This window comes from Silene latifolia, chromosome 1 (assembly GCF_048544455.1).
Source record: "Silene latifolia isolate original U9 population chromosome 1, ASM4854445v1, whole genome shotgun sequence".
NCBI lineage: Eukaryota > Viridiplantae > Streptophyta > Magnoliopsida > Caryophyllales > Caryophyllaceae > Silene > Silene latifolia.
Genome location: NC_133526.1, coordinates 97542482 through 97560599, shown reverse-complemented (window position 1 = coordinate 97560599; position 18118 = coordinate 97542482). Strand labels below are relative to the sequence as shown.

Here is an 18118-nt window from a genome sequence, read left to right as displayed (position 1 = left end):
GCATGGGAGTTCGAGGAAGACCGCTGCAAGAATACTCCAATGCGGTTTTTATTGGCCTACCCTATTTCATGATGTGGTAACTTACGTCAAGGGGTGTGATAAGTGCCAACGAAGCAGCAATATTTCAAGGAGGCATGAGATGCCAATGAACTACATCCTAGAGGTAGAGTTGTTTGATGTATGGGGTATAGATTACCAAGGCCCCTACCCTTCCTCCTATGGATATGAGTACATACTTGTGGCGGTAGACTATGTGAGTAAGTGGGTAGAGGCTATTCCTACCAAGACATGTGATGCCAAATCGGTTGGCAAGTTCTTGAAGAATACTATTTTCCCAAGATTTGGAGTGCCTAGGGTGCTCATAAGTGATAGAGGTTTGCACTTTCATGAAAAGACCTTTGAGGCTTTGCCCAAGAAGCATGGGGTTCAACATAGAAGAAGTCTTGCTTATCACCCCCAAGCAAATGGGCAAGCCGAGATCTCTAACCGGGAAATCAAGTCTATTCTTGAGAAAACCGTGGAAAAGTCGCGAAAAGATTGGTCAATGAAGCTAGATGATGCTCTATGGGCGTACTGTACCGCCTTCAAAACTCCTATTGGAACTTCGCCTTTTAGGTTGGTTTACGGCAAGCCTTGTCACCTCCCCGTTGAATTGGAGCACCATGCCTTTTGGGCGGTAAAATTCTTGAATTTTGACATGAAGAAAGCGGGAGAGAAAAGGCTTCTTGACATGAATGAGTTGGAGGAATTTCGCCTCGATGCTTATGAGAATTCAAGGATTTACAAGGAAAAGACTAAGAAGTTTCATGACAAGGCTAACTTAAGGAGGGAATTCAAGGTGGGAGACTTGGTTCTACTCTTTAACTCCAGGTTCAAGTTATTTTCGGGAAAGCTCAAGTCTAAATGGTCGGGACCTTTCACCGTGGTCCGAGTTTTTCCCTATGGGTCGATTGAAATATTCGATGGAGACCAAGCCTTCAAGGTCAACGGGCAAAGGCTAAAGCATTACATTGCCGGAGCCCCTATCGTGAAGAATGTAAGCTCCATCGATACCTACCTTCTTCATAATTGATTGTGATTCATGACTTCGTCGAGCCTACGACATAAAACAAGGGCGCTACATGGGAGGCAACCCATGGAATTTGTATATAGCATGCATTTTAAATAGACAATGAGAGTTTTGGAGTCATATTTTGTCCACTTTGGATTGGTGACGGAAGTCGTATTTGAAGAAAACAAGCCTTATTTTCGTTTGACCCGAAATCCCGACATGATGCGTCGGCGTAATTGTGGAAAACACGAGTACCGAGGTCAACGAAAAATTCTCGAATTCCGAGTTAATGAAAATTGAACAAGTTGAAAGAAAACAAGTGAAAAAGAGCTGAATGTAGTGTTCTGCCGGTAGACCGGCAGCCGGTGCCCCTACCGGCACCGAGACCAAATTATTTTGAAGAAAATTGAAGGAGGGATGTGTTCTGCCGGTAGGCCGGCTCATCGGCAGGGAACACATAATATAGCTGAAAATCTGAAGAATTGCTCCAGGGAGTGTGTTCTGCCGGCAGGCCGACAGCCGGCCCACCAGCTGGACACACACAAGATTGTTGGGAAAGCTGAGAAGATGAGTGGAGTAGTGTTCTGCCGGTAGGCCGGCAGCCGGCTCACCGGAAGGACACGCCTGCTAAAGAAAAATTGAGAATGAGGAGTGTGTTCTACCGGTGGACCGGCAGCCGGTTCGTCCACCGGTAGCGAGAACAAAAATTTTGGAGGAAAAATTCGAGAAATAAAAAAGAGGGGAGTGTGCTCAGCCGGCAGACCGGCTGCCGGTTCGCATACCGTCAAAACACACCAAACAGGCCCGTTAAACAACCACAAAAAACCCAATCCTTTCATTCCTTCGACATTTCTCATCTTCATTCCTCCATAATTTTTCCTCCATTTTCCCTCTAACTCCCTCAAATCTCAACCTTTCTTCAATCAAACATCACCAAACCCCTCTAATCTAAACAATGGCGGGAAGGAGAACAAGAGCCGATGTTGCAAGGGCCCAAGCCGAGTTGATTGAGCGCGCCGCGAGCGATACAAACCCTGACCCGGATTTTCCTTCGGTAGAGTTTGCCACCCAAACTCAAAAGGGTAAGTTTATTCTGTTTAAAAATCGCCCCCTAACCCCCACTAAGTTTCTACATCATCCGTCCTTATCGGCCCTCGGGTTAGCTAGGGAGACGGAAGCTCTTTTTTCCGGGGTAGGAATGAGGGGAATGTACTCAATGCATGAATATACTTACCCCCGACTCACTTGGGAATTCTTGAGTAGTTTGCGGATTATCAAGAACCGACAAACAAATATGGTGGCTACCCTTAGTTTCCGTCTTATGAACCAGGACCACACAATTTCATTGGGCCGGTTGGCTAACATGTTTGGGTTAGAAAATGCCGCATCACATAACCCACCCCATACTTTTCATTATTCCCGAGTTTGGAAGGCGATTTCCGGTTTAGAGGATAAGGTCGGGGTAAAAAGGGCCGCAATTAGTTGCCACAACCCCGTCATTCGGGTGTGGCATTGATTTATGGGATGCACTATTCTTGCGGTGGATGAGCTGTGGGTATTTCGGACCAATGAACTTGAAATTTTGGGGTCCTATTTGTTTACAAAACCCACCGCTTTCAAGATTAATGTGGCTCACCACCTTGCCATTCATTTATCAAAAATTGCCAATTCTCCGGGGCAAAAAGTCCCAATCCATGTGGGTGGCATCATCACCCGAATTGCTCGAAATTTGGACCGTCCGTAGACCTTTCTACCATGAATTGGATACCCGGGGACACTTACTTGACCAAACGTTACTTAGCCAACAACCTTGAGTGGCTTAAGGTCAACCCCATTGACGATCACGAGTATAGGCAAATCAACTACAAGAATTCTATCCGGCTTCCCAATGTCACCGCCATTAAATTGAGAAAGATATGGAAGAATACCTCCTCCCGATTGAAGCGGAGGTATCCACCGACCAACCTCCCCCCAATCCTCCACGTGTGTATTCACGGGATCGTAGGGTGGACACTCCAACCTCCCTCCAATACACTATGCCACAAACTCACCAACCCTCACCATGACAATTCCAACCCGGTGAGGGGTCCTCCTCGAGCCAACCTTCTTACCCTCCATTACCACCTTCCCTTACCGAGTGGATGGAGAGGATGGGCATTGCTACGGCAAAGGCCGCGAGTGAGAGGGATGTATTGGGGCGGAAATTGGACCGCATTTATTATGATTAATCCACCGGTTCCTACCCGATCTACGACAACTTTTGTAGACGGGACTACGTCCCCTTTGACGCCCCACACCCTTCCTAATTTACTTGGCCCGACGGGAACTACCCTAAGGACGGGACGATGGTTCACGGAGGTCTTAACCTCCAACCGGACTACTTCTCCGCCCCCATTTTTCCCCCTAGGCCCGAGTATCGACCGGAGGGGCATGACGCCCATTGGGTGGGGGACATCCGACCCTTCTTTGCTAGTGACGTGGGTGCTACGGGATCCGGTTGGGCCTTTATGGGAGATGCTTTCACGGGAGGTGATGGCGGTGTGATGATGATGAGTGGGGACTTTACGGGAGGTCTCATGGGCGGCGGTAGTGGAGGTGACCTCACCTTCAACCCCGATGACTTGATTCAAGGCTCCGAGTATTGTACCAGAGAAAATGATGATGATGATGATGAGATGGACTCCTAGTCCCGCGGGCCGAGTTGGTGGCCCAACCTCCTCCCTAATCAATCCAAAATGACAAGTATGATCTCTCCCTTAATCCAAATTCTCTCATTCATGTTTAATTTTTCGCATGCATTTAGTTAGAAATCCACATAATTGCATTCATATAGGATTGCATTAGATTTCAAATTTGTAATATATTATCACATTTAGACATTGCATTCACTTAGTATACCTTGCATCGTAATTCAAATATTGCATATAGAATAGAGCATGCATTGCATTCTTATTTTAAAATCACAAAAAAAAAAAAAAATTGAAAAATGACAAAAATCAACAAAAACATGTTCTTTTATTTCCCTAAATGCCCTCCCATGTCTATAAATAAGTGTGGGGAGGGCCTAAAAAAAACCAAAAACATGCATTTTCATATTTAATTTCCTCCACACATTTATTTCCATTTGGAAGTAATGTAAATAAATAAGTGTGGGGAGGAAATTCATATATTCAAAATCACCAAAAATATGTCTTTTTAATTTTCAAAAACCAAAAAATCCCAAAAACATGTTATTTTTTATTTTCAAAAATCAAAAATCCAAAAATATGTTATTTTCTTTTTCTTATTCACTCCCTATGCTTTTGTCCATTGAGGACAATGTACATCTCCAGTGTGGGGAGGGAAATATCCACTCTTGTGAATATTTGTTTATATTTGTAAATACTTGTAAATTTGAAAAATGCCTAAAAATTGAAAAATAAATTTCAAAAAATCACAAAAACATTGCATTGTATATATATGTTGTTTGTTGGCTAACATTTGGCATAGGCATCAACCATTTGAGGCAAAAAGGAGACTAGAAGACCGCTTGGTATACACGTTCCTATCTCTTTCTCCTTTTCCATTCTCTCTCTTTTTATATCGTGGTATAATATGGAGGAGGACGGGTTTTTGTGCCTTGGATGTTCCTTTGGGGAACTTTTGGACTATTGGTGTTGATGTGCTGTTAGGTTTAGTTGACTTGTTGCATGTTTTCTATCCTTGTTGTGTTCAATTCTCGCATGCATATGTTCTTGTATATACATGTTTTTCAATTTGAAGTCTTGCATCCGTTTGTAAATAAATGTTTTGCATGAACATGGTCTAGGAAGGGAACCAAGTACCCCCATGATGAGTTATGTGTCCGATTGTGCCTTTCCCCTCCCCGTGACTCGCACCCGTGACCTCTTAGTTAGCCGAGGGAAGAGGGCTTGACCAATGAGTTTAGACCGATCTTGTGAGACCTAGGGCCGTAGACTAGACCTTAGGCTCGACTTAGCTACTCAAAGGAAAGGGTAGAGCCTCCTAGGATGGGTACATTCATACCCCACCCTCATCTAGGTTTTAGAGTATGTCTCCTCGCGAGGCGTGTCACATCAAGACGCATAAGTGTGTCATTTCGTCCTTAGACCGTGAAATTGCATTACCTTTTTGTGCACATGATATGAAGCAAAAATCAGTTTGTATGAACCTCACATAGCCAAATAGCCTTATTTTCTCCCTTCTATTATTCCCCTTTTTGATTCACCCCCTTGAGCCTTAGCCTATTCATTTGGCAAACCCACCAAAATAGCTACATTCCATAACCACCCGTCCTTAATCAAGAATTGGTTGGTTTTGTAGTTGTGTTGTAGGAGGTGATTTGGGTCATGATGGTGGATAGTATACATGTCCACTCGGGTCAAAAGCTTGGTGTTTTCGGTATTGTGAATAAATAAGAGGTTTTGAAAAGGAAATGAAAAACAAAATAGAAAAGTGAAAAAGTCATGAAAAAGCCAAAAAAATGAGCCATGCGTGTTGTATATATGTTGTCAAGAAAAGAAAAAGGCAAGCAACACCCCTCCTCATCATTAAACGGGGTAGAAAAAACCGTTGCTAAATAAAAGAACAAATTGATGTTTTTCCAAAATGAGTCGGGTTTACACATTTTTTGCATGGCTTGGGAAACCGAGCCTTTGTTACGGTGTAGACGTTACCATTTGTTGAAATAAGAGTACTTTTGAATTTTTCCAATTTGAGTTGGGTTTATGCAATTTTTGTATAGTTTTGGTGATCCATGCTATGTTAGGGCATAGACGTGTCTCATGTGTTGCAATAAGAAATGGGTTACGTTGTGTCGGCAATTCTTGATTTGAACCCCACATATCCAAACGGTGCTTGCATCAATCCCGTTTCGACCTACTCCCTAGCCCCGTTACAACCCTTTGTTTCATATTGTGTGCATTATACCATTGTTTGCGTCTCATTGGACATAGGACGGTCTTACACATTAGATTGCGGGCACATTTTCGCTAGTCGAGTTAGGGGAGTGATTTTGGTTACTATTTGTCACAAAAATCACCTTGTTCTTTCATTGAGTGACGAGTGAAAACCGTGAGGATGTCGTTGCCTAGGTCCCCTTAGTCATGGGTCTTTATGGTTGAATCTCGTATCGGTTTAGTAATTCTCGGCGGACTTTCCTACTTCCCCTTACCCCGCTCTTGAATTTGTTTCTCGGGCATTGGTCACACTAGGGTTGCTTGAGCCATGCTTAGGGGGTTGGCACCTCAATTGGCACTTCTGAGACGGTACTCCCGACCAAGACCATGTTTTGCTGTTTGAAAAATCCGGCCACTTAGATGAGGAAAGTGGACCATTTTGTTAGATGCGTTCTATTGTTTGATTACGTGCTTTTATGATAGATGCATCGCAATTTTGTAGCAAGACCCAACTTGCCTTGCAATAGGGCACTCTTCCCTCATGGGTGTCAAATTGTGAGTTGAAGGGGCGTTGAGTGCGCTAATACTCATTCGGCTATTATTTTTAGAATAATTGAGTGATGCTTATATTGTGCACGCACTCTCAATTGTAACTATGGTTGTCTCTTGTGCATTGCCTTTGGGCTTACTCGAGGACGAGTAAGGCTTTAGTGTGGGGAGGTTTGATATGTGATTAGTTTACACCTTTTTACTTCCCATTTCCCATGCGTTTCAACCTCCTTAGCACGGTTTTAGCTTCCTTTCGCTCATCTTTTGCCCTTCTATTCCATGTACCGCCATATTACGGTTCCCCGTGATCTTTTGCAGAGAATTAGCCTAAAAAAAGAGACGGAATGAAACCCGAGTGAAAGGGTAACCCGTGTTAGCTTGAGAAGAAAAAGAGGTGAAGAATGCTGATAAGAGTGTTCTGCCGGCAGACCGGCAGCCGGTCTGGCCACCGGCAGAACACGCTCCCCACAATGCCAAGAGAAATGAAGAAGGAAGCTGCAGGCTATGTTCTGCCGGCAGGCCGGTCCACCGGTAGAACACAGCAGCTAGAGTTGAATTGGAATTAGAGAAGAAAAGAAGTTTGGCCTCGCTACCGGTAGACACACCGGTAGCCGGTCAACCGGCAGAGCACATCACAAGGAGATATTTGAAGACCTAAAGACAGTGTTCTGCCGGCAGGCCGGCAGCCGGTCCACCGGCAGAACACACTTGCCAGCTATTTCCAAAATTTCGAGTTTATTTGACCTTGCTGCCGGTAGGCGCACCGGCAGCCGGTCCACCGGCAGAACGCAGCAACAGGCGGATTTTGGGCTTTTCTCCTCTTTTCTTCTTAATCTTATGAAAGACTATAAATACCCCCTCCCTTAACCATTTGTACACACAACCCTAGAGCTAAATTAATTTCCTTTTCCAAGTTTGAATCTTGCTAATTACATTGCTAATCTTTCCTTAATTAGAACAAGTTCTTCAATTATTTAGTAGTAGAAATTGGGTTGTAAGAAGATTGAAGGTTCCTCCTTCTTTATTGTTCAATCCAAATTCCTTTCTTGCATTTGAGTTGGTATTATTTCTCTTCCTAATTTCATTTGTTTACATTTGCTTTTCCATTAAGTTTTGTTTAATTGTTTGTGTTAAATTTCCATCCTTGTTGTTTGATTGTTGTTATTTTCACTCTTGTTCATCTTTCCTTTGTTCACCTTTGTTATTTACACCAAAAGATTGAGTCCTTGATTTCCTTGTGCTAAAGATTGAATCTTTGGGTTACTTGAGTTAAAGGTTGTATCTTTTAGTTTAATCATCCTCATTATTAGATTAAATTATCTTTGTTCATTAATTATTGCTGGATTGTTGCATGTTTACAAGTAGAATTCATCCTCCCATTATGTTTATGCTTAAAGACTCCATCTTTGTTGCTTTTCTTGCTTTTAGAAACATGATTAGTGAGTAGTCTTTCACTAGGACTCGGTTTGACCCAACATGAGTAGCTTCACTAATTGAATCTCATAAAGGCTAATTATTTGGGCAAATTGGTGAGGGTAGTTTAGAGGAATGATTTGGTTTATGGATTGATTTTGGGTAGTATCGATTTATGACTCTTGTTCACCAACGAGAGTTGGTTAGGTTGTGATTTGGATATCCGGAATTCGACCCTATTGCTAACCTAGGTTGAGACCGAAGGGGAGAACCGGGGGAGGGCACCTCTAAATTAGCGTTTGAAATCGACCTTCGAGAGGAGGAGTGAGATGACCCGGATTACGATGAGTACTTAATGACCTTGACCGATTTCTTGACCTCCTTGGAAAAGTGCACATTTTTGGGGTTGTCGAGTGTTGAGTTAGGGATTCCGACCTTCGAACCCGAGAGGGGGGTTGGTGGGTAGTGCTAGTGTCCTATTTCGAACCCGAGAGGGGGGTCTTAGGCGAATTAGAGCCATCTCCTCCTCACCTAGCTACCCTTATGAATAGCCTAGAGATTTAATTGAGTGAAGTTATGAATTGTTTTGGGAAGAACCGAGTTCTAGGCCTTTTAATTATTTGATTTACAACTTAGTTCTATCTTGCTCACTTTTTATTCTCTTGTTTAATTGCATTTCATTTTGCTTAGTTTAGTTATTAGATTAATACACTCATCCCTTATTGCCGACTTATCTAAACGATAGGATTAGAACAATTAGTAATCTTTTCAACTCCTTGTGGGATCGACCCTCTATTTTGCACAACGATAAATCGTGCACTTGCGAGGTATAGCTTGACACCATCAAGGATTGATAATTCTATTTGTGGACTATATATACATACTTATAAACAAGTCTATTCATTCTTTTTCTATCGATGTGGAACAGTGTCCTGACATATACATGCAAAGAGACCTCAACAACTAGCGTAAGTCTATAAATCTATTAAATAGTCAAAAGAGTTACCAACCATGTAATTCCAAGTTTATGTGAGGCGTGACTCATTAGATCAAAGTATTACGATTAGTATTTTAGATGAATCGATTTTGTGTACATCATGTAGTTAAAAAAGCCTAAATATCTCGAGATTGGATGACCCGTAAGTGGTGACACTACGCTTACTAGCGACCTAGAAAGAGAAAATTCTTTGTTGAGAGCGCGTCTAACTAATAAACACATTAAGAAATTGTTTCTCTCATATATATGAGTTGATATAATACCTTTAATTATCCAAAATATCGATCAATTGAGTTTTTAGGCACTAAAATATTTTATTTGAATGTCGATTAATCTATATATAATAATTAAAACACAAACTAAACACTTACCTAATTGACACATCATTATATCTAGCCTAATAATCCACATCATCACCATTTATTATTTAAAAAGAAAAATTTGATTATACTTGTATCATTAAACAAAAATTAGATTATAATAAACATTGAAATTTGGGTTTTAATTTCAAAGTAGATTATACGACATCAAACATAAATTTAAATTAAAGTCAAATTTTTTTGGTTTTATTGTCAAAATCTATTATACGACAAATAAAAATCATATTACATCACTCTATATTTTACGTTGTTTGTAAATGTTACCCTCTTTTGTTATATACCTCCTTATTTTTAATAAATTGGACACATAAGAAGATGTTAAAAATTAATGTTTGAACATAATTTTTCATATAACGTACTCAAATATTATAATAGCGTAAGAAAATTAAGATATTGTACTATAAGAATAATAGAAAATACCCCATGTTACTCTTCTAAAGTCTTCATATGCAATAATTCGCGATAAGAACAAAACAAATTAAAGTAAAAAAAGCACGTGCTATAAGTCTACAACAAGTTAGAACAAAAAACAACAAAGATACATCATCGACCAAAAAAATATTACGTGAAGAAAAAATATATAATGAAATAGAGAGAATTAAACAAATTGTGCACTACAGAGATTTTTTTTTTTGAAAAATAAACAAAGCGCATTACCCCACCACCAACACGCCCACCCTCTCCTAGCCTATCACCAAGCTATCAACCCCTTCCAAGCCACCATCAACCCGTTATGCCCTTCCTAGAAACATAACAAACACGAGCTCACTCGCCCATTAACCAGTTGTTACCATCGATCACTACACCCTTCTCATCGACACTTCTTTTACGCCTGACTTCCACACAACCACCGTAAATCAAATAAAACCTTAAAAACCCCAATCCTTAAATAAAACGGAAAAGAATTGAATACTGGAAAAGGGAGAAGAAAATTACTAATATGATCAATAGTTTCTAATAAACAAATCAAATACATTTTCTATAATCAAATTAGGTTTTAGGAGATTAAGTTTATTGTTTTTTTTAAAGAAAAGAGTGTACAAATGAAAAGTGTACTAGATACATAAATGTATACATTATGTCAGTTAATATAAATATTAATCGTAATATCAAATTTATATAATGACAGTCCTAAAAAGTGACACTGTAATTATTTATACAACCACACAATTTCAAACTTTATTACGAAGTATATAGAAAAACATTCATCAATGATGAAAATAAGCTACACATGTATCGAATATTCATTTGACATGGTTAATTTTATATCACAATTCTTAATGTGAAACAAATAGTTCTGCGTTATATTGATAAGTTATTATATCTACTTACCCGTCTAATATTATAATACTGTGAAATTGAAAATAAATATGTTGTTTTACTTCTTGCCAAGATACATAACCAGTGTATTTAGCACAAGGCAATAAAGATGTCAGTATGTACTAAACAACTGAGGCTACGTTACGCGTGTGCTTACACAGTTAATCTCAAATACTCCCGTGATTTTCACGGGTACAAAAGCTAGTTAATATTTAAATACCAGCAGAATACACATTTTTAACCAATAAGTCCCCCTCAAACAATAGTATCTCTCTTAATTATAAAACGGGTTAAGTACATATCAATTGTTTCTTAATAAGAGTCTTAAAGATCCAAACCCAAGTTGTGTAATTTTCAACCTCCAAGTCCAAATACCTCCCACTCTCAAGTCTCACACCCTTTCATCAAGTGTCATAATCTCACATAAACTTCACCCAAAAGAAACAACCATTATTCACTTTCTACCTTCTCTCATATCCCTCTCTCTTCCCTTCCCTTCCCTTCTCTGCAACAACTACCTCCTCATCCTGCCATCCTTCTTCAATCAAACCCACCCATCACCTTTCTTCATTCTTCAACCATCACTCTCACTAAATACCAACCAAAGCAAACACTCCTCGCTCCTTATATTATTATTATTATTATTAGGGATAGATAATATAGATGGAGTTATTCCCAGCTCAACCAGATTTATCCCTCCAAATCAGCCCACCAAACACCACCTCCAAACCCGTCTTCACCGCGTCGCCTGCCTCCGAAATGGACTTATCTTTTTGGAAAAGGACGTCAACTGACCCGACCCAAACCCAAACCCGACCCACTAAACCTGACCTTACTCTCTCCCACCCTACCCACCATCACCATTACCAAACCTTCCCCCATCACCACCATCAACAACAACAACAACTCTACCACCACTTGCTCCAACAACACTATCCGGGTGGGCCACCAGCAAACGGGTTAAGCCCAGAACTGAGCTATCTAAGGCCCATTAGAGGGATCCCGGTGTACCAAAACCCGCCTCCTTCATTCCCCTTTGCACCTCCTCAGCCGTTGGATTCGTCCGTTATATCATCGTCAACGGCTGGGGGGCTTTCGGGTTTACCTAGTAATAATACGACTAACGTCCCATACCATCACCATCATCATCACTCCCAGAATAATGGAATGATGATGAGATCGAGGTTTCTTTCGAGGTTTCCGGCGAAACGGAGTATGCGGGCCCCACGTATGAGGTGGACTTCTACTCTTCATGCTCGCTTTGTTCACGCTGTTGAACTCTTGGGTGGTCATGAAAGTACGCCATTTTCAGTCAGTCCTCTTTTTTTCTTTCTTCTAGGGTAATTAAATTTATATACTTCCTAATTGTATAGGTTTTTTTCAAAATTACCAAATTTTAAAAAAACGTATACAATTAAATGGTACAGAGGAAGTATATAAATTTATATTGATAAACCGTAAGGATAATTTTAATCGAGAGTGTAATAATAATGTTATTAATTAATTAATTAATTAATATTATAGGGGCGACACCAAAGTCAGTTCTTGAGCTCATGGATGTCAAAGATCTTACCTTAGCTCATGTTAAGTCCCATTTACAGGTAATCAATTTTCTTTTTTCTTTAATTTGTTGCATCAATAAAAAAAAAAGATCAATTTAATGAAGGTTTAATGAATATAATAGTGTTGAAATCATTCCCAATTTATGTGTCTCTTCTTACCTCTTTAGAAAAATAAAATAAAAAAATCACATACTCTATTATTACAATCAAATCTCTCAAATTGTCAGTGTCTATCTTCCTCACATTTAATTACAATATTATTTTGTCGATTGAATAATTTTTAAGAAAATGTAGGAGGTTTTGCTTTTGTTAGTAAGTCCAAAGTTTGTAATTTACCGATCTGAAGAAGAATAAGAAGAAAATCCATTTTATACTCGTATAATAAGACATTCTTATTGGAAAACTAATTCCAAAAACTTCTATTTATCTCAAAGTAAGACGGTTATATATACACGAAAGTACATATACATAAGTCATGACTCATGAGCCATCTTTTTCAAGAAGAAAACTCTTCCTTAGATTGAACTATTATCATGTGATAATGTATAAATAAACTAGTACAAGCACTATAAGTAAGGCAAAGACAGAGGATAACTAAAATAAGATCGTTTTACTGTGATATTACAGATTTACAGTGTATACTTAATACAAACACATTATGTGTTATACAACGGACTTACACAAAATAAACGGAATAATAGATGAGAAAAGGTGGAAGTGAGTGAGTTAATTTGGAAGAGTGATTAAATTGTCTTGGGAAAATGCTACTACTTCGTAGACACAATAGATACAAACGTACATAGAGTATTTCTCTGTCTACCTAGAGATGGGAGAAGTAAATAAATGGAAGAAAGTACAGAAACACCATCATTTCTCAATGATATAATGTTCCTTCAATCTCTCCTACTCTTCTTTTTTAACCTTACTTGACTTTTTTACACTCTTATCCATACATCTACTCCCTCCACCCTCCTACTACTACTTGCCTACGTATTTCCATCTACCTTTCAAATCAATTTTTAAAGACTATATTTAATATTATTGATTTTTTTATAAGGTAAAAAAATTAGGTTAATCGAAATTAACTTATAGCATCCTGTTTTCTTAATACTCCTTTTTGATATATAATGTACACTTTGTTGTTTCATGTAAAATCGTCTCATTGTTGTTTTTGGACGTACTATCGACTATGCTAAGTCATTTACTTAATATTTTTTTTCCTAACTCATTAAATTGAATGTTTTTGCCTATTGTTACGTTTTGTAGATGTATAGGACTGTAAAGACGACAGATAGAGCAGCCGCTTCAGGTATAATATACGGAGTACATACTGTGGTTATTAATACTACTATTAAACGTAAACAAATGACTGGAACGATTGAAATGTCGTTTAAAGTAAACTAATTGTTTATGGGGACACTCATATATATAGGTCAAGGGGACGCATATGAGAATGGGTCATCAGGAGATACAACATCAGATGAAATATTTGCAAGTATGCAAAGTAGAAGTTCAGAACTCCCAAGTCCTCAACAATGTGGCAGATCGTCCTCAAATAACGCACTTCAAGATAAAGATTATTGTCATGGACTTTGGAGCAATTCTTCAAGGTTCACTTTACCTCATTTACTTAATTTGCGTTTATGAATTTTGTCAATGATGCTACATTTTTCTTACTTGCACTCAACTGCATTTCTAGGCTAAAAATATGATATTTTCGTAATTTGTGCTCGACACTAAAGTTCAATGTAAGTGGCATCGGTCCAAGGGATGGGGGCGGTAATATAAACTCGAGAAAATGAATAAATTGTTGTCGTGGGAATAATAATTACACAACAATTTACATATATATACTCATTTAGTACTCGTAGTATATTATTACTCCCTCCAACCCTCCGTCTTAATTTCCTGTTTACTAAAGAGAAACAAGTAACTAAGACGGAGGAAGTGTTCAACTAATGATGTGTGCTTGCAATACAATCCTTACACATTTAATGGTGCAAGAGGGATAGATTCAAGAACGAACAACAAACTAATTAAGCATACCATGCATTCCATTATCAAAAGGAATCAAAACATGAAGAATTTCTCACTTGACCTTGTATGCTCAAGCATATTGAAAGATATATCACTTTCCTTTAGATTTTGTGGGCTCATTTTAGACCATTTTTTTTTTAATTCTTTTGACTAATTTTTCTGCTTTCATTGGAGAGGGCAAATTTATTATTCCAACAAAAACTCTTGTTTAATATGGTTATTCTTTTGATAACAATCTAAATATTCATGTAATTTTGTTGTTGTTACAATATTGTAGCAGGGAAGCATGGTTGCATAGCAAACCAAAGGATTCCGGAAGAAACAACATGCAATGTCAATCTTCTCTTGAGGTACTAATAAATAATTTCATTCTTTTTGCTTCTTATTTAAGGAAAGTAATTCTCACACCCTAATAAATGTCTTCACAACGTTTGGAGGAGTCAAGCACTCGATGACAGTGTCAGAACGAGAAGCTAGACTTGGCAAACAGGTCAATCGGGTTGGGTCAGTCCGTGTTTGTAACATTATCGGGTTAGTTGGGTCGGATTGGGTTATTTCGGGTTCAAACGTTATGTTCCTCTTATTTTTTTCATCTAAGAATCGCGATGATCATCAAATACTCTTTGGAAACACTACATATGAGAGGAGAGGAGTGTATGTGGAAATAGATTATTAGGGTGTGTGAGAATATATAGTCAATTTCCTACACTTTAGTAATGGTTATTCCTATTCTATTTACTTTGTTCTATATTTGTTAAGCATTCTTGATACCCATATAGAGTAAAAGTTCTAACTACATAGAACGAATAACATACTATACTAAACATATCATTCTTGTGGAGAATATATTGAGAGAATGTGCATAAATAGAAAAGTGAGATAACCATAAAAAGAAAGCAAAGGCAAAAGGAAGTAAACAGGATGTAATTATAAACGTTTATTATTATTATTTATTTATTTTTTGAATTAATAAATCAAACTTTTCTAGCTTTCTTCTTCATAAAATTCTCTCAATTTTATTACAAAGTAGGAAAAAAAAAAGAGAATTTTACAAAAAGGACGAAGGCTTTGAAAAGCTGCAGAAGAGAGTGTCCTATGGTCATAAGCTACTCTAAAGGGGACATTTTTGTCATTTTATTTCCCAAAGGAAACATGGCTTCTCGTGACCAAGGAAAAGCTCTGAGCAAAAGCCTCATTTTAAAAGAGCATCAACCACAAAGTTAAAGCATTGTGTTGATTTACTACTAGTAAAAACAAGTTACATATATTTGGTCAAAGAAATTTGACTTAAGTAAATAAATACTCTTAAGTTATTAACTATATTTACGGGTATATAAATAATTTTAAATCTTAGCTTGATTTGTTATATAAATAATTTTAATCGTAATTTTAGTCATCTAACCCTAATCTAAGATCTTTAAATTTACCACGTAGAAAGAAGTATAGAAACTAATTGCCGTAACTATATATGTTGTTTTTATTTGACTTTAACTGGTAATTTCGCTCATGAATAATGTCGAAATATAAACGGGTATTTGAATCTTAGCTTCGTTTGGTTTATAAATAATTTTAGTCTTAGTTTCAGTCTTCTAACCCTAATCCAAAATCTTTAATTTAAAACGTTAAATAAAAGTAGAGAAATTAATCACACTAATAATTATATATTGTTAATGTTTTGACTTTAACAGGTAATTTCTGAATACTATCAAACAATAAATAGATATTTGAATTTAAATGGAAAGATCGAGTACTACGAAAACATTATTTGTTCTGGTAAAATGAATACAACATACTCCGTATTAGACATTGTAAATCCCATAAATTTAAAAGATTATTGAATAAAAGTGAGTATCAAAGTCAAAGGAATAGAAATTAAAATAGAATGAAAATAGTACTATAAGATGTTGACTCATCAATGGTTTATCATGTTTGACTCTTGGAGTCATAATGTGCACAAAATGGATGCATGATTGCATGGAATGAAATAATATCAAGTTTAGATACTAGGATGAAGATTTTGTGAAGGAAATTAAACAAACAAACAAACATGCATGAATAATTATTGAATTTAGAGAGCTAATCTTTTTTTTTGTTTCGTGCACATGAGTAATGAGACACACGCACTAAATTAAAGCAGACTTTCTACACCTAAAACACTAGTCAAGCAGAAGCATTTTTCTCTTTTTTTTGTTTTCTTTTTAATTAAATTAAAATTTATTCCATGTTATTTTATTCTCTCAATCCAATGTCCTTGGATTCCTACCTTGCTAAGTCTCCAACCAATTTGCAATTGTACACAACCTAGCCTTTTGTACCTAGTCTGCAACTTTTTTTTATGACTATGAAATTCATGTTAGAATACAAAATTGATCTTTAAACTCCAAGTAAAAGTTTAAACTTTTGGTTGAGATGTTTTTTTGGCATGGTATCAGAGTCATGTGATTGAATGGTCAGATGTCAAATTTCACCACCCCAATTTCTAAAGTGGAATATTAAGCACTATGTATAGGGAGACCTCCAGTTGCATCTAGATTTCAAGCTAAACGGACAATCGTGTGAGGAGGCTTGTTAGAATATAAACCGATTCTAGAATTCCAACCAAAAGCTTAGGTTGAGATGATTTATTGGTTGAGATGATTTCTTGACAATTTATAACAACTTTTACGATGTGCACGGGATATAAAATAATTGTTGGTTAAATAATGTATTTGTATTAAAAAATTACATTCATCTGCATCAAACATTAATAACATATTGATAGCTCATAAATTATGTTCTGAAGAGTAGGGACAAAATAAAACAGTGTAACATAAAGGGATTGAAAGAATTCGAACTCACGGTCTCACCACAAAATAATTTCGTCTTAATCGCTAGGTTAAGATCTATTCGATATTAATAGCATACGTCCATGTGATTTATGAACGATTAGGAATATATATGCCCTCCATTCATTTTATGATTAAAAACTTGAGGGAGATGGCTAGGGTTTGAACTATTTTTACATAAATGTATTGCATTTTATGATTATAATGAATAACATAAATGTTAATTTTGAATGCAGAAGGAACAAGATCCAAAATGCTTGAGTTATGAAAGACTATCAGAAGCAAGTTCTTCAAATTTATCAGGAGATAATCTTCAAACAAGCAGTCTAATAAAGCCTAATCTGGAGTTCACCTTAGGAAGAGCATTATGATGAGAACAACCTAGATAATTATGATATAAATGCATTATGATGCATGATCATCATGCATGCATGACAACCATGATGATGATGATGATGATGATGATGATAATGATTATGGCAATGATGATAATAATAGATGGTGATGATATGAGTTAAAGAGTACATAGTACTACTCATTTAGAAATGATTTGAGAATCAGGTACCCACTGGTTGAAATTCAGAGCCAAAAAAAAGAAAAAAAAAAGGAAAAGGGTGCATAAAGGAGATATAAAGAAAAAAAAAGGCAATGGAAAAAAAAGACATGGGGACAAAAAAGAGAGAAAGCAACCAAAAGGAGAGTGAATTGAAGGAGAGGAAAAAAAGAGAGGAAATATGGACATCTTATCATGTCTTAAGATCTAAATTAGCTAGCTAGATATATTATTGTATTACTATATTACTATATTACTATTACCTTAAGTAAATATGATATGCTAATTTAATTTTCTTTATTTATGCTTTTAATCGGTTTTGAACTTTTGATTATACAAGTAATATTTAGTTAGCTTCTTGATGAATGATGAGGATGATTTTGTGCATTTTTTTTTTTTTTGAAAAATCCCGTCTTCGGTACTAATTTATAGCCAACGACTCATTCGAAACAAGACTCTCAACATTGGGAGGCAGAGACTCCGTCCACCCTCTAGACCCTACCTGCCAAGGATTTGCTCGTGCTAATTCATGA

The 18118-nt window shown here is 37.3% G+C and overlaps 1 protein-coding gene across 2 annotated transcripts; it reads left to right on the top strand.

Annotated features, from left to right (window-relative positions):
- Positions 1-11014: 11014 nt before the first annotated feature.
- On the top strand, positions 11015-17885 carry LOC141608053 (putative transcription factor KAN2). Of its 2 annotated transcripts, none has more exons than XM_074427411.1 (6): positions 11015-11905; positions 12133-12209; positions 13437-13479; positions 13603-13780; positions 14488-14557; positions 17269-17885. In XM_074427411.1, exons 1-6 carry the CDS (start codon positions 11272-11274, stop codon positions 17401-17403), a joined length of 1137 nt encoding a protein of 378 aa, XP_074283512.1. In that variant the 5' UTR covers positions 11015-11271; the 3' UTR covers positions 17404-17885. The 2 variants fall into 2 exon arrangements, with proteins under 2 accessions (XP_074283512.1, XP_074283507.1); XM_074427406.1 differs by having other exon boundaries at positions 14485-14557.
- The last annotated feature ends 233 nt before the right edge of the window (positions 17886-18118 follow it).

Coding starts and splice junctions, on each gene's coding strand:
- LOC141608053 (XM_074427406.1), top strand. CDS start 11,272: ATGGAGTTATTCCCAGCTCAACCAGATTTATCCCTCCAAATCAGCCCA. Junction 11,906..12,132: donor ACTCTTGGGTGGTCATGAAA/GTACGCCATTTT, acceptor TTAATATTATAG/GGGCGACACCAAAGTCAGTT. Junction 12,210..13,436: donor ATGTTAAGTCCCATTTACAG/GTAATCAATTTT, acceptor TACGTTTTGTAG/ATGTATAGGACTGTAAAGAC.